At 44.3% G+C, this 24,291-nt stretch overlaps 1 protein-coding gene across 4 annotated transcripts in view; it reads left to right on the forward strand.

Annotated features, from left to right (window-relative positions):
* The window catches only part of eea1 (early endosome antigen 1), a 94,025-nt gene that overhangs the window by 52,978 nt on the left and 16,756 nt on the right, over window positions 1-24,291 (forward strand). For all 4 annotated transcript variants that reach the window (XM_080207177.1, XM_080207175.1, XM_080207176.1 and 1 more), the window contains 9 exons: window positions 1,540-1,740; window positions 6,412-6,525; window positions 7,811-7,966; window positions 10,964-11,082; window positions 12,697-13,015; window positions 17,093-17,194; window positions 19,172-19,366; window positions 19,858-20,040; window positions 23,987-24,172. In XM_080207177.1, coding sequence (XP_080063303.1) covers window positions 1,540-1,740; window positions 6,412-6,525; window positions 7,811-7,966; window positions 10,964-11,082; window positions 12,697-13,015; window positions 17,093-17,194; window positions 19,172-19,366; window positions 19,858-20,040; window positions 23,987-24,172 — 1,575 coding nt within the window. The remainder of the gene's footprint in view (window positions 1-1,539; window positions 1,741-6,411; window positions 6,526-7,810; window positions 7,967-10,963; window positions 11,083-12,696; window positions 13,016-17,092; window positions 17,195-19,171; window positions 19,367-19,857; window positions 20,041-23,986; window positions 24,173-24,291) is intronic.

Genomic DNA, 24,291 nt, shown 5'->3' on the forward strand with positions numbered 1-24,291 from the left:
CGCGTTTATATGTGCTTTTACCTCAGTTTACCAGAGCTAAGTAAACGGTGTGTGAATTTGTGGGCAGCAATATCAAAGTAGATGAACAACAATTTTTATAACTATGCAGTGAATTCTACTGATGTTTGTCTATCTCCAGAAACAGTCAAGTTAATTTGCCACATTTATTACAACGATACTTTTGTCCCCTCTTCCTGAAGGTGTGGGTGAGCGAGATTGGATTCGGGCAGGTGATCAGCTGGACACGATATACCCTGTCCAACTTTCAGTTTGATTGAATTCATACTTGTGTCCAATCTCACCTCTGTTGATCCTCATTGAAGTACATTTTGTGAGGAATATGTTAGCTCCTCCAATCCCTGTGTGGGAATCTGGACTGAGTGTCTTTGTGAGGAAATGAAGGATGGTACAGCTAATCTCATCCCTGCTCCTGCATTCTTTTCTCAATGGCTTAAGTCATGAGATTGTGACACGCACAGTTGCTCCTCTCTTTCTCAGGGACGCGGAGGCATAAGACCATAAGAAATAGGAGCAGGAGTTGGCCATCTAGCCCTTCAAGCCTGCCCCACCATTCAATAAGATCATGGCTGATCTGAAGTGGATCAGTTCCACTTCAGAGGCCACTTCCAGTCTTGCCACTATTGTCTCAACTGAGATGGAATAATTCAGGACGGATTGGGAACAGGCTGGAGAATTCCTGGTCTGCATGTCCTGTTCCCGTACCGGTCAGTACACTGACCAGTGGAGGTATCCAGGAGCTCTGTATAATTAAAACACCAGGATGGCAGGAGGGGGGTTGTTAATTATAATTTACTCCTCAAATCATTAACGAACAGTACTTAAAGAGACACTTTAAAAGTTCGCACCTATGAGCGCACCCATGTTTAGTTAAGTAGGGACTGAAACACGTCACAGTTCTGAACTCTGAGCCTTAGACCATTACAAATTCAGCTATTCACTACAAACGCCCAACTTTTGTACACCTCTCCATGTAACAATTCACATGTTTCTATAAAGGTGAGTTTAATTGACTCCTAATTAATAACTTCCGTTTTGCTGGTGTAATTTTTTTTTCCATTGCTCTAACGAGTATAACTCCCATCACTATATCGTATCAATAATTTAACTCTTGTTCTCTACACAGTAATGACTACTGTTCCGATGGACCCTTTAGTAGTTAATGTCTGTATCATTCATACCAATTATAAAGGATGTTGTGTGACCTGATGTTTTCTTCTGCATAACTATTTTCTCACACTGTTATCAGTATTTAATAATCCCTTATTACAGGGACAGGTAATCCTGATCCATCACCCTAGTACCTGTCTAACAGGCAATGGTTAAATGATGACTACAAGATAGAGAGAGATTAATAACAGCAAAATCATAGTAGACTTCAGGGCAGTCTGATTAACTCTTTCCTTATACCATATTGTTACATTTTCTTCAGCTAATGTAGAATAAATCTGAGTGTGTGTGGCTGTAACCATGTGAATGTTAATTGCACACTGGTGACCATTCGCTGTATCGAAATACTAGGTTGCTCAGTTAACTGAGAAGCTGAAAAATCAAACGGAGAGTCACAACCAGGCACAAGAGAATTTACACAAGCAAATGCAGGAGCAGAAATCCCAGCTCCACGCTGCTGAAGACCGAGCTCTCACCCTCGAGTCCACCATCAGTGAACTCACTAATCAGCTGAGTGAAACCAAGGAGAAGATGACTCAACTTGACTTACAGGTGGAGTATGGACTTCGTTCCTTTATTCGTTCATTGATTCATGAGCTGCGTGGTGACACAGTGGTTAGCACTGCTGCCTCACAGCACCAGGGACCCAGGTTCAATTCCGGCCTTGGGTGAGTGTCTGTGTGGGTTTCCTCCGGGTGCTCTGGTTTCCTCCCACACTACAAAGATATGCAAGTTAGGTGGATTGGCCATGCTAAATTGCCCCTTGTGTCCCAAGGTGTATAGGTTAGATGAATTACCCATGGTAAATGCATGGAGTTATGGGGATAGAGAAGGCCTGGGTGGAATGCTCTTTTGGAGGGTCATTGCAGACTCTATGGGCCGAATGGCCTCTTCCTGCCCTGCAGGGATTCTATGGTTCTATGACAATTGGAGACTGGCCTTGGTGTTTTATCTGTCTCTGTGTAAAATAGCAAATTATGATTTCAAGAATCAAATTATTTGAGCCCTTCACATAGATACTGTAAAGCAGATCAGGCTGGTGAACCATGTGATAAATGTGAAATGGCAATTGCTGAGCATACCCTGGTATCTGTAAGTGTTTGCTGAGATTAATTAACTTTATACTGAGATGCTGCGTTTGTTCTCCTTTCACCAGAGCAAATTGAGGGGAGATTTAACAGTGGTGTTTGAAATTATAAGGGGTTTTTACAGATAAAATAGGGAGAAATTGTTTCCTCGGAGCAGAGAGTTGATAACTAGCAGGCACAGGTTTAAGTCCTTTGACAATAGATTCAGAGGGAAGATGAGATTTTATTTGTAAGACAGTGCGTTATTAGGATATGGAAATCACTGCCTGAAAGGGTAGTGGAAACTGATTCAGAAGAAAGTTGGATATATGCTTGGAAAGGAAAGAGTGACTGAGTTCTGGGGAAAGAATCGGGGAGAAGGATTAATCAGATGTCTTCTTCAAAGAGACACAATGTGCCAAACAGCCAAATTCCCTGACTCGAGGATAGTTATGGATACGATTCCTAGAATTTTACATATGACAGCATTTAAAAATAAAGCATTGTTGTTGAAGGGAACTGAAGAGACGTGGATTTAATATTGATCAGGGAAACAGAATCCCAGTTGAGCTTTTCAGATGACCTTGTAAACTAAAATGGGTAAGCCTGAGATCTTTTATCAATCAACTCAGTCACTCACCGATTGAGGGTCCTTGAATAGTGGTCTATGTATGCGCTGGGCACAAGTATTGAATGGCATCTCCACTTCCAGAAACTGGTAGAACTAGTGCTGCAAATCCAATTGCATTGTGCAGTCCTGCATCACTCTGGGATGATGTTCAGTTTTCAGGGCATGTTACACAGGCATAACCGGGTGTGTGGTGAGAAATTAACTCTGCACTTGTTTCATGCTGGAGGTGCCGTTTTCAGCGCTGTTACATTGAACCTAGAGCGGTTCAGAACGCATACACAGCTCCTTAAATTTATCAGAAACTTTTGAGTTAATTTGCATCATTCCTTTTCATCACTACTGTTCAGTTAAATTTTCTATTTGCATCCTGATCAGAAGAAGCAAATGAATAAATTAAACTTAAACATATTGCCATTAAACCAACTTTATGATGTAGCTCAAGGAACAGAAGGAGGCTGTTCAGCCCCTCAAACCTGTTCTGCTGTTCGATTTGACCTGCACAGATACTATGACAGTGGGTTTTAATATGGTAATTCATATCTCATGGGGTTGGACGTGAGAAACTCAGATCAAAGATGTTCATTGGATGAACTCAGGGATTGAGGTTAATGAGATTATGGTCACCAAAGGGAATTTTTATCTCACTTTCAAGTGATAAATACTCTCCTTATTTGTATATTTCCACGATGGATCCCAATATCCATGTTTATAATAGAAATTTCCTATGCAAACTTGTCAGTGTAATCACAGGCTACTGTTGCAGCACCTCCAGGGGCAGGAAGGGTGCTGGTTTGTCCATTTTAAAATTGGACATTGCCTGTCAACTTTTCCTATCTTAAATGCAGATCAGTAGATAAACACATTGATATACTGTCGACTGTGGTATTGACTTAGTAAAGAGAAATCGCAACACCTTGGTTGATTTACGTAGAATAGACAGCACACAATCAGGCTATTCAACCCAGACAGTTCAAGTTGCTGTTTACGCTCCAGTTGAGCCTCCTCCCTTTTCTCTTCAAATCCTATCCACATAATACCCTCTCTTCCTTTCTCCCTCCATGTGCTTATCCAGTCTCCCCTGAAATGCATCTATACTATTCACCTCAACCACTCCCAGTCTGAGCGAGTTCCACATTCTTATTACTTATAGAACCCTACAGTGCAGAAAGAGGCCCTTTGGCCCATCCAGCCTGCACTGAACACAATCCCACCCAGGCCCTACCCCCATATCCCTACATATTTACCCACTAATCCCTCTAACCTACACATCCCTGCACACTAAGGGGCAATTTCTTAGCACGGCCAATCAACCTAATATGCACATCTTTGGACTGTGGGAGGAAACCGGAGCACCTGGAGGAAACCCACGCAGACACGAGAAGAATGTGCAAACTCTACACAGACGGTGACCCGAGCTAGGAATTGAACCCAGGTCCCTGGAGCTGTGAAGCAGCAGTGCTAACCACTGTGCTACCGTGCCACCCGGGTAAAGCAATTACTTCTGAATTCTCTATTTGATTTCTTGCTAAAGGTAGCCCCCTAGTTTTGCTGTTCCCTGCAATCAGGAACATTCCTGATCAAACTCTGCGATTTTTTTTGTTTAAATCTCTCTGTTAGGCTCTCCTTAGTCACCTCTCTTCAAAAGCAAACAGATTCCTGGTCATCATTTCACTTTGCATTCCTGATCTCCTTATTGTAAATCTTTTTTTCATCAACTGCAGTGTCTCTGTATCTAGTTTATAGTGTGTTGACCTGAATTGTATAGGGTATCCTCAAGGATGGCCTGACCAAAGTTTGATTTAAGTATTTGGCATAATATCTCTACTTTTCAATTATAGCCCTTTAGAAACAAATGCAAAATGATTGTTTAGATTTTTCTTAACCTGCGTTGTTATTTTTAATAACCTGTATAATTTTATTTCTTCAATTGTGATATTTGATTAGTGTTTATAGCTTGTTCTTGTTTATATTGGACTATATTTTTCATGGCCTCTGTTGAACGTCTTGCTAAATGCTTTCCATTTGTCACACCATTGTTTGTCAATACTTTCATCCATTTTATCTTCCTGAGTTCAATTCTCAATTTTTCAAAATCAGCTATTCTCCAATCTATCAGCCTGGCCTCGATCAGGCTTTATCTCCTTCTCGATTATTATTTTAACTCTGTTGTATATGTCAGTGTTTGTGTGGGTTTTAATCGTACACAACTGATGGACTGGGAATGCAGTTGTTTTTGAACAGTGTATCTTTGGAACGTTTTATCAAGCCCATTCTGGCTGCATCACATGATTCATGTAAACCAACATGTAATACATATTAAAACTGATTGGAATGATGCACGCTACAGACACAAGAAGTGTTAATGCGGAATATCTGTACAGAGACCAGCAGCTCCCGGTCAATAAATTTCACTTTAAATAGCTGGTACCACAAAGATAATTCTCTCTCAATTCTCAGCAGCATTCTGAACATGTACACACCATCATGTGAACTCCCAAAATACTTCAAACTCTTCAAAGGAGAGATCGTCTTAATATAAGATGTAAGATCTCTCACTTTCTCCACTCAATGGATCGGTCCTTGTGTTGCTTGCAACTCTGTACCATCTGAATTCCCCACATACCAACAAGGCAAGCTCCTATGGACCTACGCTCACTCTGGTCACAATAGTCCTGACAGTGTAGCTATCTAGAGTTAATTTTCATCCAGCCAACCAGTAATGTCCTGGCTCACACCCAGAACTGGTCACCTTGATAAAAGCACCCAACTCTTGAGCGTGCCTGAGGTATTTGCACAGAGTTTAGGTTTCTGTCCTTTTAGCTAACACGCACATTGCTTCACCAAGTGCTGCTGAACAGAAAGCTGACTTTTTTTCCTGAACAGTAAGGTTTCTGTTTGTATCCTACACCCAAGACTAAAGCTCAATCCTCCCAATTAGCTACCATTTGTCCTTTTTTGGTTACCTAATTTGATTTCGATAGCAACCTTGGGTTCCAGGATCACTTCTCAGAAATGGTATCTCAACCAGGAATTCCAGTTAGGCCTTTTCAGAAGCTTAGTTTGGTTTCTCTTTGAATAAAAGGGTATCTCCAAAAATACCAGTCAGGATAGAAGAAAAATGCACTGTACCATTCTTCCCATGTGTATCTGCTTGAGATATTTTCCCCCTTTTGAACTGGATAACTAACTCCGATTTAGCATGGTGAAAAAAATTAAATGTTTCACATTTATTTGATCTAGACTAATTTGAAGTGAAATCGAGAAGTATTTCATAAACACGGGCTGTGAAAAGCCAACCTCACTCCACAAAAGGCTGAAATGTTTGGGTCTGAAATTGATTGATTTTTGCTGGTGAGATGTGGAGTAATGGCAGGTACCTGGGCTGAGGTACGGATCAGATACAGTCTCTGGTGGAACAGGCTTGAGGGATCACATGGCTGCTTCCTGTTCATTCTCCAGAGTTAAATGAGCCTCTTTGATCCCAGAAAGCTGCTGTTGTTAATGATGTTTTTGTAAATATTTCAGGTAAAGGGAAAAACTGAGTTGCTGCTGTCTGCAGAAGCATCCAAAACTGCACAAAGAGCTGACCTGGAAAATCATTTAGAAACTGCCAAGCATGCCCTGCAGGATAAGGAGCAGGTACCAGACTTTGTTGCTTCAGTCACTGTTTTGGAGTCATGCATTCTGCCTTTTATCTTTCTATTCTAATTTCCTATGTCTGCATTAGACTGTCTATGTAAACGTGTCACATTGCAATTACACTGTCCTACCAGTGGTGGCACTGCAGCACTCATGACAGTAGGGACGTGATTACCTTGTAACAAGTTGATCATGTCGTTTCTCCATCTGAAATTCCCTACCTTCACATTTATAATGGGAACATACTGGCATTACTTGATAGAGATATTTAAAACGACGAGAGATCTGGACAGAACAGATGGGGAGAAACTGTTTCCACTCGTGAAGGCATTGAGAATGAGAGGACATGGATTGAGAGGACACATTTAAAGTCATTGGCAAAAGAAGCAAAAGTGATATGAAGAAAATCTTTTTCATGTAGGGGAGTGGTTAGGCTCTACCTAAGAGTGTGATGGAGATGGGTTCAGTTGAAGCATTTAAAAGGGAATTGGAGTGTTATCTGAAGAGGAAGAATGAGAAAGTTTATGGGGAGAAGACAGGGGAATAGCGCTAAGAGAATTGCTCATTTGGAGAACAGGTGCAGATATGATGGACCGAATGGCCTCCTGCTCGGTAACAGATCAGTGATAACAGCTTGGCGCTGATTTAAGATGCAAATACTGTTGATGATTGGTGGGCGTTCTTTTACTTTGCGTTGTTGCTTCAGGGCTGTAGGTTGAGTGATGCCAGTATTAGCAACATCAGCTTCAGGTTCCAAAGCAACAGTTCCTATTTGCAGTTATGCAAAAAAAAAGCCAGCTGGCAGTGAGTTACTGTGTGCTGCAAGTTAATATGTAAACTGAGGGGAGGTTCATGATTGTTTCATGTAACTCATAATTGAGGGGGGGAATTTCCACACAAAAGCCAGAAAAAAGTACTTGGAGATGGAAAACAGAGGGCAGAACTTGTACACGAAGGATTGTATTCCTACTTAGAATATCAGCCATTTAAAAAACTTCATTCATGTAAAGGGAAGTAGTCACTGGCCTTGGGGAACTGATCTCGAGACATTATCCCTCCATAGGATAGGGGAATTGTTCCTGGTGTCCTGGCCAATATTTATCCCTCTATCAACATCACAAAAACAGGTTATCTGGTCATTATCAGATACTGTTAGCAGGAACTGGTATGCAACAAATTAGCTGCTGTATTTCCTACATCACAACAGTGACTGTGCTTCAAATTGACTGTAAAAATGGAAGTTGTTTTCTTTTTCAGATTATTTTGACATGTTGTATTTCCACAGGAGCTGGCCAAGGCCCAGGGACAGCTGGATCGGCTTACGGCAAAACTCACTGAGAAGACTGAGTATTGCACTCAGCTGGACGATAGCCTTAAACAACACAAGGAGAAGCAATTGATCTCTGAGCAGAAAATAGAACAACTAGAAACACAAATAAAGGTCAAACTCTAAAGTTAATAGATAAAATTGACCTTGAAGAACTGCATAATGGAGTATTCCATATAATGCAAGTTTGAGAGCTGAGGAAGGGATTGTATTTATATTTTCATTTTTATATTGTTGTGTGCACTCTTTAATCACTAAAGTACACCAGTGGTTGAAAGTTTTTATTTCTGAGCTGAATTACAATTCCGGCTTTTCCAACAATACCCAAATCTCTCAAATAATAAAAAGAATTCGATGTCAAAGGCAATATAATCGTACAATTGCTCCACTATAGATCTTTTCTCAGCTGGCCTGCTTTAGAGCTTGCCAGAAGTTGGGATCTAAATATATACTCCAGATAATAATTGGATCAGTTCTTTCTCTTATCACTGTTGGGATGACAGTGAAATCAGACCTCTCCAGGCTGGCTGCTGCCAGTGTGGTGCCTGCACAGTTAAATGCTGATAACGAGCCCAGGTTAACGGCCGCCATCATTGTAGGGGGCAACTATATTGCCTCATCTAACACTTTTTCAGCAACCTAGAATCTGCTTGCATTAAACATAGAAAATAGGTGCAGGAGTAGGCCATTCAGTCCTTTGAACCTGCACCACCATTTAATATGATCATGGCTGATCATGCACTTTCAGTATCCCACTCTTGCTTTCTCTCCATACCCCTTCACCCCTTTAGCCACAAGGGCCACATCCAACTCCCTCTTGAACATATCTAACAAACTGGCCCCAACAGCTTTCTGTGGTAGAGAATTCCACAGGATCACAACTCTGAGTGAAGAAGGTCTTCCTCATCTCTGTCCTAAATGGCTTGTCTCTTATTCTTACGCTGTGACTTCCCAACATTGGGAACATTCTTCCCGCATCCGGTCCCATCAGGATTTTATATGTTTCTATGAGATCCCCTCTCATTCTTCTAAATTCCAGCGAGTACAAGTCTAGTTGATCCAGTATCTCTCTATGTGTCAGTTCTGCTGTTCTGGGAATCAGTCTGGCGAACCTTCAATGGACTCCCTCCATAGCAAGAATGTCCTTTCTTAGACTAGGAGACCAAAACTACACACAATACTCGAGGTGTGACCTCACCAAGATCTTGTATAATTACAGCAAGAACTGGGAAGTGGATAGAATTTAAAAGCTGTGATGTCATTGGATTTCTGCACCTGTGTGGTGGTGTGATTGGTGGCCACATTTCCCCGACAGGAAGGAGTGCTTTTTCTAACCCTCCCATTCTCAATTCCAACAAAATAGCCAAATTTCTGAAGAGAATGCTGATATGTATGAAATATAGACCCGATACTCTTCATTTCTCAGTAAGCCGTCATGAACATAGAACATTACAGCGCAGAACAGGCCCTTCGGCCCACGATGTTGCGCAGACCAGTTACAAAACAATGACCCACTAACCTAAACCAATCCCTTCTTGTCCATAAACCTATCCACGGATCTCTTAAACGCCCCCAAACTAGGCGCATTTACAACTGCAGCAGGCAGGGCATTCCAATCCCTCACCACCCTCTGGGTAAAGAACCTACCCCTGACATCTGTCCTATAACTACCACCCCTTAATTTAAAGCTATGTCCCCTCGTGCTAGATTTCTCCATCAGAGGAAAAAGGCTATTACTATCCACCCTATCTAAACCTCTAATCATCTTATATGTTTCAATAAGATCCCCTCTTAGCCGCCTTCTTTCCAGCGAAAACAACCCCAAATCCCTCAGCCTCTCCTCATAGGACCTCCCCTCCATACCAGGCAACATCCTGGTAAACCTCCTCTGCACCCTCTCCAAAGCCTCCACATCCTTCCTGTAATGTGGGGACCAGAACTGCACACAGTACTCCAAGTGCGGCCGCACCAGAGTTGTGTACAGTTGCAACATGATGCTGCGACTCCTAAATTCAATCCCCCTACCAATAAACGCCAAGACACCGTATGCCTTCTTAACAACCTTATCTACTTGACTCCCAACTTTCAGGGATCTATTATGAGATTGTGTTTAATAGACAGATCTTTAATTAACATTTCCACGTGCCAGTGGTGACAGTGATGTGAATGGAATAAGCTTAAAAAAATGGTTTTCTTTAAAACCAACTGAACTAGGATTGCCGCAGTCCAGATTTTGGATAAATGTTCTTTTATTCTAAATATTCTATTCCCAACTAATCTTTATTGAAATTAGCTGAAGCCATTGTTCAGAAACTGAACTGGGCCGGCCTTTTAAATACAGTGGCTCCTGCGGCAGTAGCTCATCTCCTGACTCCCCAGAGTCTGTCCACCATCTACATGGTACAAGTCAAGAATGTGATGGAATACTCTCCACTTTACTGGATGGGTGCAGCTCCAATAACACTAGAGAAGCTTGACACCATTCAGGACAAAGCAGTCCGCTTGATGGGTCATCCACCACCTCCAAGGCAGCAGTGGGTACAAAATGCATTGCAGCAACTCACCGAGGTTCTTTTGACAGCCCCTTCTAAACCCCTGACCTCAACCACCTAGAAAGGCAAGGGCAGCAGATGCATTGGAACACCACCACCTTGCCCTCCAAGCCACTCACCATCCTGACTTGGAAATATATTGCAGTTCCTTCACTGTTGCTGGGTCAAAGTCCTGCAACTCCATCCCTGACTTGCATCATATGTAGTGGTTCAGCCAGGCAGTTCACCACCACCTTCTGAAGAGTAATTACAGATGGGCAGTGAATGCTGTGATTCCCATGTCCTGGAAATGAATGAATGAAAAGTTAAACTGCTTGGGAGAACCTCCATTAACCAGCGGAGAGGCATTAAACCCCCAAAGGCGGCAACAAAAGCCAAAATAAAGTTTACAGCGTAATCGATATTTTTGATGATTTTTGCAAGTTCAAACCAAAGTAAAGTTAAAAAGCAGATAACTGGCTCTCTGAATAAAAGCAGTTAATCTTTAAAATGAGAGGTTTTACACCGAGACTGCTGCGACAACCATTGCTGTGTAATAATGAAGCTTTTTCTTTGTTAGAAACTGGAATCAGACGTTAAACAGGCCCAAGCCAACCAAAATCAGCTCCAAAATCAGCACTCTGCCCAACAGAGCCAAATCAAACAACTGAACCAACAGCTGAAGACCGAGAAGGAAAAGTAAGGAGTGAAGTTAATGTGTTGTTGGCTTGGAGTCACAGTGCGCAGAAGGAGACCAGAGGCTTTTAAAAGGATCATTTCCTATAGCCATGATTTCTCCTTTTCAAGTGTATATTTGGTTCTCTTCTGAATCTGTTTCCATTAACCTTTCCCACTGCGCATTTAGGAATACGATAACTTGTCAAGGTCAAGATCTCCCCCTGATATTAATGCTGATTAGATTAAATCTGTGTCCTGTACTAATCCTTCTGCCATTGTAAACACTTTCTCCCTATCATTGGTTAGCTCTGCTGCCTCACAATGCCAGGGACCCGGGTTCAATTCCCAACTTCGGGTCACTGTCAGTGTGGAGTTTGCATGTTCTTCCCCTGTCTGCATAGGTTTCCTCTGGATGCTCTGGTTTTCGGTTTTCTGCCACAGTCGAAAAATGTGTGGGTTAGGTTAATTGAGCGTGTTAAATTATCCCTTAGTGTCAGGGGGGCTAGCAGGGTAAATACTTGGGATAGCAGCTGGGAGGGATTGTGGTCGAAGCAGACTTGATGGGCTGAATGGCTTCTTTCTGCACTGTAAGGATTCTATAATTTATTTAACCAGAAAGTTACTTGCTTTTGAATACCTCCATTAAATCAACCTTCAACCTTTTAGCTTTAAGGTAAACAATCTGTTAGGCACAGTACACTGGGGACAACCAGTGTTTTATAAAGATTTACTATGGGACTGCCCACTGGGCACCCTGGCACTGCACACCAGGGCAGTGCAAAGGGGATGGAGCCTGAGAGGGGGGTGGTGGGGCTGATTGGTGGTGGTGGTGGAAGACCCACTCTGCATTCGGGATTGGTGGGGTTGGGAAGGAGGGTGGTGATCGGGGCTATGGGGAGGAGGAGCCATTGGGTTTGGCCCTGAAGGAGCGGGGGTGGGGTCAGAAAGGTCAGCAATTGAGGGGAGGGTCACGGAGGCCTATGATCAGGGTCAGGGGGGTGGGAGTTAGGAAGCCAGTGATTGGGGAGGGAGTGTTGTGCAGGGAAACATTTGGGAGGCTGGCGGTAGGGTGAGGGGAGTGGCAGTGTACATGCGCTGATCTCCCCACTGCAGATAGGCGCATGTGCAGAGCCCTGCTCAGCACTATGCTGCCAGCCTCTCCAGTGGGAATAGGTCCCCCTCCCTCATTGAAGGCTTAGGCTTTTGGGCGGAAGAGCTCCCCCATTCATATCAACACAGAACATTAACTCTGCTTCCCTCTCCACAGATTGTGCCAAGTATTCCAACACTTTCCATTTTTATTTTTGATCCTAATTATACTACCCTGCTCTGCAGAAACAGCCATTTATCACTACTCTCTACTTTAAATCTCTGTTTCTCAGTTAATTCCATATCTGTAGCATGACTGCCTCTGTCACCCCAGGAACTTTAATCTCAGTTGCGTGTGTGGGTTGTGGGCAATTTCTTCCCAAAGACCCTGAAGGGAAGAAGCAGAGTTTGGACCCAAAGTGTTCGCGTTTTCAGTTTATCGAATAAGGTGATGGCAAATTGGAATCCAGCGTTTTTAACGGATGGATTCACAATTAGTTGATTTTGCTGGTTTTTTTTGTGTGACCAACGCGTGCTTATTTCCAGCGCTGGTGGTGTAAAGCAGGAGCTGCAGGAGAAATCGGAGGCCCTGGACAAGGCTAGGAAGCAGGTACTGGAGTATGAGAAAGAGGGCGCTCAGCTGAGCCAGGGGCTGGAACGGCTGAAGGAGGAGGCAAAGAAGAAGGTGGAGAGCGAGGGCCGACTGCAAGGGGAACTGATGGCACTCAGGCAGGAGAAGGAGGCTTCTTCCAAGGAGCTGTCGGAAACCAAGGACAGCCTCACCAAGGTTACACAGGCCCTCACAGAAACACAGGCAGAACTGGAGAAGGAACGCCATTTGATGAAGGCTGCCCATGATGAAGAGGTCAGTGTGTTCTCATTTCTAGGTAAATTCTTGTGGTGTGAATGTTTCTGACAAGACTGACATTTATTATCCTTCCCAAGTTGCCCTCAACATAGCGGTGAGGCACCTTTAACCTGCCGAGGGGATAGTTGAAGGTCCAGCCCTTTCATGTTATGCAGCTAGAATTACACAGAAACCAGAAAAGGTAAAGATGGTGGAGCTGCTTCCTCAGGGACAAGTCAGGTTATTAATGACACCAGTTACAAGGTCGCATTCCCTGATGACAGTCTTTTATTTCTAGAATACCTAGTCAGAAAGTTCAGTTGCTTGGATTTGACGACTGGTTCTCTGCACTATCAGACTAGGCCTCTGGATTATTACTCCAAAGAATTACCACGCCCAAATGATTTGAACACGAATGACTCACCTGTCCTATAAGGTTGCTGAGTTCGACCTTTCTATTTTGTTACATTTATCCATTGCCTTGCCCCCTCAGAAGCCTGAGATTCTTGAGTCCGTTATTAATCAGGAATGACCAAAGGTGGTTTCTTTTCGCCCATCACCATAGCATGTCTCAAGGTTCTTTATAGCCAATAAGGTGCTGTTGAAGTGTAGTCATCGTTAGAATGTAGGAAACACAATAGCCAATTTGTGCACAGCAAGCTTCCACAATCAGTAACGTGTTCCGATCCTATTTGGGACCATTAAGAGAAATCCAAACATCCAGTGATTAACTGACAGAGCCACAAGGCTTCACGTCTTTAAACAAAAACAAACTTTATTGTATATAGGAATTAAAGCCAGCATTATTAAATTAACACTATAATTTATAATTACTTATGCTATGAAATCAGTTCTATTTTTTACTGCCATCCTTATAAGAATCTTGAAGGTTGAAGGAACTCATTTTATTTCTCCTCAGTGTTCCAGTATTCTCTGAATTAGGATTTTATGGCTTTTTGGTTAAGTGATCTTCTAAGTCTGTTGTAGGTAAAGTGTTAGAATCCATCATCAAGGAGGAAATAGCGAGGCATCTTGAGGGGAATTGCTTGATAGAGCAGACGCAGCACAGTTTCGTTAAAGAGAAGTCGTGTCTGACAAATTTACTGGAGTTCTATGAGGATGTGTCTAGGGCGGTGGATAGAGGAGAGCCGGTGGATGTGGTCTTTCTTGATTTTCAGAAGGCGTTTGACAAGGTACCTCACAAGAGGTTATTGCAGAAGGTCAGGGGGCATGGAGTTGGGGGTAGGGTGTTAGTGTGGATAGAGGACTGGTTGTCAAATAGGAGGCAGAGAGTAGGGGTCAGTGGGTGCTATTCGGATTGGCGGATGGTGACTAGTGGAGTGCCCCAGGGGTCGGTGCTGGGACCTCAGCTATTTACCATTTATATAGATGATCTGGAGGAGGAAACCGAGTGTAGGGTGTCGAAATTTGCTGATGACACCAAAATTGGTGGAAAGGCAAATTTGCGGAGGGTGGGGAGAGTCTACAGAAGGATCTAGATAGGCTGGGCGAATGGGCCAGGAAATGGCAAATGGAATTTAATGTTGGCAAGTGCGAGGTGGTCCACTTTGGTAGGAATAATGGTAGGAAGGATTATTACTTACGTGGAGAAAAACTGCAGCAGGCGACGGTGCAGAGGAACCTCGGGGTCCTTGTGCATGAGTCGCAAAAACCCAGCTTGCAGGTGCAGCAGGTGGTCAGGAAGGCGAATGGGATGCTGGCCTTCATAGCGAGGGGGATTGAATATAAAAGTAGGGAGGTCTTGCTGCGGCTGTATAGGGCATTGGTGAGGCCGCAGCTGGAGTAGTGTGTGCAGTTTTGGGCGCCTTACTCACGCAAGGATATTTTGGCCTTGGAGGGAGTGCAGAGGAGGTTTACTAGGCTGATGCCAGAGTTGAGGGGGTTGAGCTATGAGGAGAGGCTGAATAAATTAGGCTTGTACTCGTTAGAGTTTAGAAGAATGAGGGGAGATCTCATTGAGATGTATAAGATGATGGATAGGATAGAGATGGAGAGACTCTTCCCGCTCAGAAAGGACAGTAGGACTAGGGGGCACAGCCTCAAGATAAAGGGGGGGCGGTTTAGAACGGAGTTGAGGAGGAACTTCTTCACTCAAAGGGTGGTGAATCTCTGGAATTCTCTGCCCGTTGAAGTGGTGGAGGCTACCTCGCTAAATATTTTTAAGATGCAGGTTGATGGGTTTTTGGTAAGAGAGGGGATTAAGGGTTATGGGGAGAGGGCGGGAAAGTGGAACTGAGCCACGACAGATCAGCCATGATCTTATTGAATGGCGGGGCAGGCTCGAAGGGCTGGATGGCCTACTCCTGCTCCTATTTCTTATGTTCTTATGTTCTAAGTTGTAATACCTTGTGACTTACGGATGCCTCAGCTCCTTGCCCTGGTTGCTGGTAGAGACCTAACTGCCTTCTCATGGCATCCAAGCTAACTCTGCTGAGTACTTTCTGTCAGAAGCTATGAAAACCACAACAGATTTCTTTCTCCAGTTGCAAGCTCGGCAGGTCCTCCAGCTGCTTTTCCCCCTCAAAATCCAAATGAGTTCAGCTCGTACCCACCTTCCTGCAGTAAGCAAAAAAGTTTAGCGTTTTCTCTGCCTAAAGAGCAGGTCCGACAGCAGGTCATCTCCTGTTGGCTGTCTCAACCCACTGAGATGCAGGGTACGCCAGAGCAAAACTGCAACTGCTTGCTTTCTGAGCAAGTGCCTAGACAACTTAAACAAATTAATCCTCTACCCCCTACAGCACATCTCTAGAACAATGTGGCATGATTTGGGGATGGGGTCAAACAGAAATGTAAATAAACTATTTTACCTTCAACACAATCTTCTGGATGAGTATATGGGGTTTTATGGGATTGGGGGTTATAGATAGGTGTTGATGTGATCGGCGCAACTCGTGGGCCGAAGGGCCTGTTTGTGCTGTAGTGTTCTATGTTCTATGTTCTCCAACCCATACAAATAATTCCAATCTCTAACAGACTGTTTCAATCCTCTTTCCAAGTATTGCTAGCATTTAGCTTCTTCAATAGAGATTACAGGTCATCTATTATTCAGTCTTCACACTTCTAACACTCACCTTGGAGATAAATATTGGTTAGCTTTTAACTGTGATTAACTCCAGGTTATGTGAGCCATATTCACTAGTTTCTGAATGCAGTAACCCCATTTATCTACAATTAAAACTTTAAATCCTGAAATTAACTGTTAAACGCTAAGACATGTATTATAAACTATCTTCTTACAACAGATCATTTCTTTAATGCTGTTAATTGAGAGATTGGCTAGGACAACAGGCAGAATTATCAAACAATCAATATATTTATACAAAAATTTTTTTTTTAAACGAATGAAGACTAAATGACTAGATTATTCAATCATGGATAAATTGTGTCTAAGAAATTTACTTGTTTTCTTTGTGTTAACAAGGCATTAGGATTGGTAAGTACAAGAAAATTCCACTTTCTCCAGCCTTGTAGAAAAATCCAGGCTGACACTCCACTGCAGTACCGAGGGAGTGCTGTACTGTCAGAGGTATCGCCTGCTATGTGACACTGAAAGCAAAGCCCCATCTGCTATTTCAGGTGAATGTAAGAGTATGTGAGAGGGTGAATGTAACAAAGGAGAGCAGAGGAATTCTCCCCATTTGTCCTGGTTAATATTAGACCAATTTCACTAAAATAGATACTCTCTCTGAGCCATTTATCTCAGGGATGTTTCTGGGATTCTGCAGAGTGCCGATTGGCAGCCACACCTTCTACTTTACAACAGTGACTACACTTCAAAAATATACATCATTGGCTGGAAAGTGTCTTGTAGGGCCCCAGTCTTTTTGTTTATCCTGTTCTACCTTAAATCATCTCTGTAGGCTAAGTCTGTCAGTATTTCAATCCAACACAGATTTACTGACGGTGTTCAAATGCTACAAGCCCGTCTGTACAAGTGTAAATGTTTTCCGAGGAGGCCCATTCCTACCAGTGTTGGTGATATGGTGGGGATGGAGAGGAAAGGAGGTGGGGGGGAGGGGGCGGTTAAAATTTCATTCCTTCAGTAATAACTGATCCCAATTCCTGTTTGCTTAGGAGAAATCGCATGAGCAAATCAAACAAGAGTTGCGGAGGAAGTTTGAGATTGCAACCAATGAAGTGAATGAGCTGAAGAGTTTGGTGCAGAGGAAGGAGGAGGTGAGCAAACTGGGATCGCGTTGGTATTGAGATTACCCGATCTTGTGCTGAGCTGGCGATGCAGGTGATTCTGTGCCACAATAGGTCTTCACCCAGTTGACAAGTGACTCCACTTGTCGGAGCAATGGTTGAAGTGTTGCTGGGTTATCATGGGAGACCTTGGCAGTGGGAATGATTGTTGGCAGCACAACAAAGCAAAATACTGGAAATAAACATAGGAAATGCTGGAAATACTCAGCAAGTCAGGCAGCGTCTGCAGGGAAACACGGTCAATATTGCAGGACCATGACAGTTTTTCAGAACTGGAAGAAGTTAGTTCTGACCTTTCAGCAACTTCAGTTTTTATTTTTAACTAAACTTTTCAATCTCAGTGCGAATGTTTTGTGTATGTTGAAATGCTGAGCTGTAATCTCACTAAATCTTCGCACTTTCAGTAGTCATTTGAACGTGTTCCTTGCTGTATTTTTTTTAAATCTTGTTTTGATTCTTGTGTCCTGTTGGTGCTGGCAAAACCTAATTGGTGTAAGATGCAAATAGCAGGAACATTGTAGCTCGGTACAGCGTGAATGAGTGAAGAAATTTGATATTTTCAGGGCAACGGGAACTATTTGAATTGCTGTTGTAGGGAGATGGCATTGATGTGACGGCATGATCTCTCTGACATCCCTCCAGCCCTACAAAACTCTCCAAAACCTCGGCCCTTCTCCAAACCTGCCTCCTTGTGCATCTTCAGTTTTAATACTCCACCCTTGGCAGTCATGCCTTCAGCTGCTGTGGTCCCAAGCTGTGTAATTCCTCCTCTATACCACCTTCCTCCTTCTCACAACACTCTCTTGGAACCTACCTGTAGCGTAACCACAGAATCCAGGTTAGTCCCTGGATTAGTGAAATGAGGAGAACGTTGCCACACAAAAGGGAGTGGAAAACTGGAACTCCCTTCTGTAAATGATGCTAGGTGCTGATGGTTGATTACAACTTTCAGGATCGAGATTGATGTTTGTTAGGGAAGGGATGTGGAGTAAATTTGGGTAAATGGAGTTGTGATTTGGAGATGCCGGCGTTGGACTGGGGTAAACACAGTAAGAAGTCTCTCAACACCAGGCTAAAGTCCAACAGGTTTATTTGGTAGCAAATGCCCCTAACTTTCAGGGCATTTCCCCTTTGTCAGGTGAGTGGTCCCACTCACCTGTTAATAAACCTGTTGGATTTTAACCTGGTGTTGAGACTTCTTACTAAATGGAGTTAGCCATAAACTAGTTAAATGGTGGTGCAGGCTCAAAGAGCTGAATGGTTTTGTGTTCCCACACCACAAGAGGCTCCCTTCTGTTTTTTCATGGGATGTGGGCATCGCTGATCGGACCAGCATTTATTGCCCATCCCCAAATGCCTTTGAAGGGACAGTTAAGAGTCAACCACATTGCTGAGAGTCTGGAGTCACATGTAGGCCAGACAAGTTAAGAATGGCAGATTTCCTTCCCTAAAGGGCATTCGTGAGCTTGATGGGTTTTTGCAACAATCAATAATAGTTTCATGGTCATCGTTGCTGAGTCTGGCTTTATGTTCCAGATTTTATTAACTGAATTTAAAATCTACTGGCTGCCCACGGTGGGATTTGAACCCATGTCCCAGAGCCTTGGGGCCTCTGGATGACTAATTCCGTGACATTGCCACTGCGCCATTGTTTCCTGGCCCTATTTATGACTTAATAATAATTGTATCATTGTGAGCTGTTTAAGCCAGTCACAAATTTTCCTCATTGTGTTTGGAATCATCCCAAATTCATTGTATGATCTGTTAATTTAGCAGAAGCAATTTCTCCACATCTGCCCCTTGGGTTTAAAGCCCTCAATCACATCTCGTCTCTTTTCCAGCCAGGCCTGTGCTGTGGGAATGCACTTACTGCCATGTGCCTCATTGGGAATGAGGGTGTGCCAGATGTGTACAATTTCAATGTAATGATTATTTTCTTTATCTCAGGCTGAGAAGCAGCTGAAAGTGAGCACTGACGGACTGACAGCCCAAACAATTAAGCTGCAGGAGGGTTTGAAGGAGAAACAGAAAGCTGAGCAGCAACTGCAGGCGAAACTGAAAGAATCACTGGAATCTCAGGAGCGGCAAAAGAAGGATTATGAGGCTCAGCTGAAAGACTTAAAAATAGAACTTTCTCAAAAGGTACATCATTTCTGGAGACTTTCTACCAAGTAACAGCAAGATTACAGTTCAGTCTTGTACTTCTTTTCTGGTGTCTGGCAATCAACCTTGGGTAGCATGGTGGCACAGTGGTTAGCACTGCTGCTTCACAGCACTGGGGACCCAGGTTTAATTCCGGCCTCAGGTGATTGTGTGGAGTTTGCACTTTCTCCCTGTTTCTGGGTGGGTTTCCTCCGGGTACCCCGGTTTCTTATCACAGTACAAGGATGTGCTGGTTAGATTGGCTCTGCTAAATCCTCCCTCAGTGTCAGGACGATTAACAGAGCAAATACACAGGGTTACGGGGATAGGACATGAGTAGGATTGTTGTCGGTGCAGGCTTGAAGGGCTGAATGGCCTCCTTCTGCACTGTAGGGATTTTATGAAGTATATAGTCTTGACTTCCCTGTGATTGGTACAGACCCTAAGGTGCTATTCAAACAAATAGTCTTTGTTTTCTATTTTCTGTTCAGGCTGACACATTACCCAAACTGCAGCAGCAACTGGCAGTGTTGAACGAGCAGTTGGCTGCGAATGAAGGGAAGCTATCCGAGCTGCAGAAGGATTACCAAGCCTCTGAAACCAACCTGGCCAAGCTTCAGTCAGATATTTATGGCAAAGAATCGGAACTGTCTTCAACCAGGCACGACCTGAAGGTAGGTTAATTCATTCGTTCATTTCCCCTCCCTACCCCTGTTTTCCCAGGATGAGAGGGGTTTGTGCGTAGGCTACCAGCAGTCTGCAATATTTGGTGAGACATGACAGCTCACCCCCCTGCTCCTGGCTTCCTGTTAGGGTAGGTTTCTACCCAATTGTTCCTCCAGCTGATCCCTCCAGTACAGATGCTCATTCCCCATTTCAGACTGAGAAATTAGTCAGAGGAATACACAGTGTCATCTCTGACTGGTTTGTGGACAAATTTGCCAGACTGTGTTTTAAATATTGGCCCTATCTTCTGTGGCGTAATGGGTAGCACTCTTTTCTGAGTCAAAAGGTTGTGGGTTCACATTCTATCAGGAAACTGGAGCATATAAATCCAGGCTGACACTCCACTGCAGTACTGAGGGAGTGCTGCACTGTCAGATATGCTACCAAAGCCCAGTTTGTCCACTTGCATAGGCATAAAGGATCCAAGGTCACTACTTTGAAGAAAAGCAGGGCAGTTCCTCTCTTTGTCCTGGCAAATATTTATCCCTCAATCAACATCCCCAAAGCACACCATCTAGTCGTCATCACCTTGCTGTTTGTGGGAGCTTGCTGTGCACAAATTGGCTGCTGCGTTTTCTACATTACAATAGTGAGCATACTTTAAAATGTACTTAATTGGTTGTAAAGCACCTTGGGATCCTGAGGTTGTGCAAGGTGCTATAGAAATGCAAGTTACTCTTCTCCTTTTGAAACCAGTGCAGGGCCCTCACTCTGATCCTGAAATGAGGCTGTTGCTCAACTTGGGCATGTGCTAGAGCCACCTAAAAAATGAGTAAAAGGCCCCAAATACCCACTAACATCGCCATTGACGAAGTTGAATTTCTGTCCCCCGTTACTCCCTATAATTTGCTGTTTTTGGGCTATTTTGGAGGTGGCATTCCAGTGTCCTCCCATATTAACTCAGCTAATCCCTATGGTGACTGGTGTGTCACTTGTTCTGGTGTTAATTCAGACACCTTGACGTGGAGGATGACACACAGCATGAATTCACTTTGGGTCTTTGCTTGGGGTTTCTGTTGACTTTCCCGAGGCGGTGACGTCTGTGTGATTGGCAGTGGAATGAGTCGCTTTCCTGAGCAGGGAGTGACCTGTGCATCGTGGCCTGGACCAATTTGACTGTGTTTGAGCAGGCGTTAGAGCCCCTGTGATGAGTGGTGGCAAACTGTGGGGCAGCGTTAACGTTCCAGACCTCGTAGCAGCGCAGACTCAATTCAGCAGAGTCCCATCCACTTCCCTCACTCTCCGCGACAGTCACCCCCTGACCCCCACCCACTCACGTGTGCCAAGAAAACAGGCCACTCTGCTACCGCCCTGCTGTTACGCATCTTTTAAACCATAGAATCCCGACAGCGCAGGGATGTGGCCCATCGAGTCTGCACCATTAACAATCCCACCTAGGCCTTATCCCCGTCACCCCACACATTTTACCCAACTAATCCCTCTACCTGACACATCCCGGGGCACTAAGGGGCAATTTAGCATGGCCAGTCAACCTAACCTGCACCCCTATTACTTCAATGCTGCATCACCAACTGTTCTCTGCACTGACTATAACCTGAAATGAGAAATTTATCATCTAAGCTGGCGATGTGTGAATGAAAATTGGGTCTGTTTCGCCAGGCTGTTGCCTGGTGCTGCTGGGCTGCATGTGGTATCTAAAGTAAGAGGTCTCTCAACATCAGGTTAAAGTCCAACAAGTTTATTTGATAGTAATCCCACAAGCTTTTGGAACGCTGTTCCTTTGTCTCACCAGATAATAGCTGGGGACAAACTGACTCTATCCCTCTCCCTGGCAGTTGTCTGAGGCTCAAACCAGACTGACGTTGTCATATTTGACTCCAGCAACCACATAGCTGCACCATCACTGAGGCCACCTATTTCCATCTCTGTAACATTGCCCAACTCCACCCTGTTTCAGTCTATCTACCGCTGAAAATCCCCCCCCCTCGTCCATGCGCCTCGATCTGACTATTCCAATACATTCCTAAAGTAGCCTCCCCTCTTCTACTCCTCGTGAAATTAATCTCATCTGAAACTCTGCTGCCCAATGTCCTGTCCCTCTATCGCCCCAGGGCTTGCTGACCTACACTGGCTCTCAGCAGCACCTCAATTTGAAAATTTATAAACCTCCATCCCCCTCCCCCCATCTCTCTAAGTGCCTCCAGTCCTAGCAGCCTCTCAGGTATCTGCCCTTCTCAAATACCAGCCTCCTGGGCATCTCTGATTTTAATCGTTGTCCATTGGTGGCCATGCCATCAGCTTCCTAGATCCTAAGCTCTGGAATTCACTTTCTAAACCTCTCCTCTTCCTCACTGTTTAAGCTTTCGATCACCTGTCATAAGAACATAAGAAATAGGAGCAGGAGTAGGCCATCTAGCCCTTCGAGCCTGCCCCGCCATTCAATAAGATCATGGCTGATCTGTCGTGTCTCAGTTCCACATTCCCGCCCTCTCCCCATAACCCTTAATCCCCTCGCTTATCAAAAACCCATCAACCCGCATCTTAAAAATATTTAGCGAGGTAGCCTCCACCACTTCAACGGGCAGAGAATTCCAGAGATTCACCACCCTTTGAGTGAAGAAGTTCTTCCTCAACTCCATTCTAAACCGCCCCCCCTTTATCTTGAGGCTGTGCCCCCTAGTCCTACTGTCCTTTCTGAGCGGGAAGAGTCTCTCCATCTCTATCATATCCATCCCCTTCATCATCTTATACGTCTCAATGAGATCTCCCCTCATTCTTCTAAACTCTAACGAGTACAAGCCTAGTTTATTCAGTCTCTCCTCATAGCTCAACCCCCTCAACTCTGGCATCAGCCTAGTAAACCTCCTCTGCACTCCCTCCAAGGCCAAAATATCCTTGTGTAAGTACGGCGCCCAAAACTGCACACAGTACTCTAGCTGCAGCCTCACTAATGCCCTTTACAGCTGCAGCAAGACCTCCCTACTTTTATATTCAATCCCCCTCGCTATGAAGGCCAGCATCCCATTTGCCTTCCTGACCACCTGCTGCACCTGCAGGCCGGGTTTTTGCCACTCATGCACAAGGACCCCGAGGTCCCTTCTGCACCGTCGCCTGCTGCAGTTTTTCTCCACGTAAGTAATAATCCTTCCTACCATTATTCCTACCAAAGTGGACCACCTCGCACTTGCCAACATTAAATTCCATTTGCCAGTTCCTGGCCCATTCGCCCAGCCTATCTAGATCCTTCTGCAGACTCTCCACACCCTCCGCGCGATTTGCCGTTCCACCAATCTTGGTGTCATCAGCAAATTTCGACACCCTGCACTCGGTTCCCTCCTCCAGATCATCTATATAAATGGTAAATAGCTGAGGCCCCAGCACCAACCCCTGGGGCACTCCTCTCGTCACCATCCGCCAATCCGAATAGCACCCGTTGACCCCCACTCTCTGCCTCCTATTTGACAACCAGTCCTCTATCCACGCTAACACCCTACCCTCGTACCCTTTATTAAAAACAAAACTAAACTACATCATGCCCTGTGAGTTGTCTTCGGGCAGTTTAGTGTAGAAAGGGTGCTGTGTCAATGCTGTTTGTTTGGCTGAAAGCTGGTTGAGTTAGTAACTTTCAAAAGGGAACTGGATAAAAACTGGAACTGGAAAAGGGCTGGGGGCAAGATCAGAGTAATGGGTAGATCAGTACCTCTTCCATAAGTCAGCGTAGTGGTTTGTTTGGCCTCTATCTCGGCTGTAAATGGTTTGAGGGGCCAAATGGCTGACTTCTCCTCCCGATGGTCCTGAACGGACGTTACTTTTGTTGCACGATTAGAAACGGGAAAACAAATCTTGTCTTCCGACTCTCAGGTCTGGAATGCGCTGCAGCGACAGGTCATATCTGAGGGATGAAGGGAATAACAGTAATGTATTCATCCACAGGCTAAGGAGGAGAAGCTGCTCCAGGCTGAGGAGGAGCTGGTTACCAGCAGGAATCAGGCCAGCAGCAATCTACAGACGGTGCAGGAACTGAAACAAGATAAGGCTTTGTTGGAGTCGAACCTGGCCAGCAGAGAAACTCAAATAAAGGACAAGGAGAAAGCACTGTTACAGGCCGAGAAAGAAAAGGTAACGTCTCCAATCGAATTGAGGCATGTAGGATGTTTAATTTTAGTAAACGCTCGTTTAGCAACACCAATGGCACGGTAGCACAGTGGTTAGCGCTGCTGCTTCACGGCTCCAGGAAC

This window comes from Carcharhinus amblyrhynchos, chromosome 19 (assembly GCF_965287045.1).
Source record: "Carcharhinus amblyrhynchos chromosome 19, sCarAmb.v2.hapA, whole genome shotgun sequence".
Taxonomy (NCBI): Eukaryota; Metazoa; Chordata; class Chondrichthyes; order Carcharhiniformes; family Carcharhinidae; genus Carcharhinus; species Carcharhinus amblyrhynchos.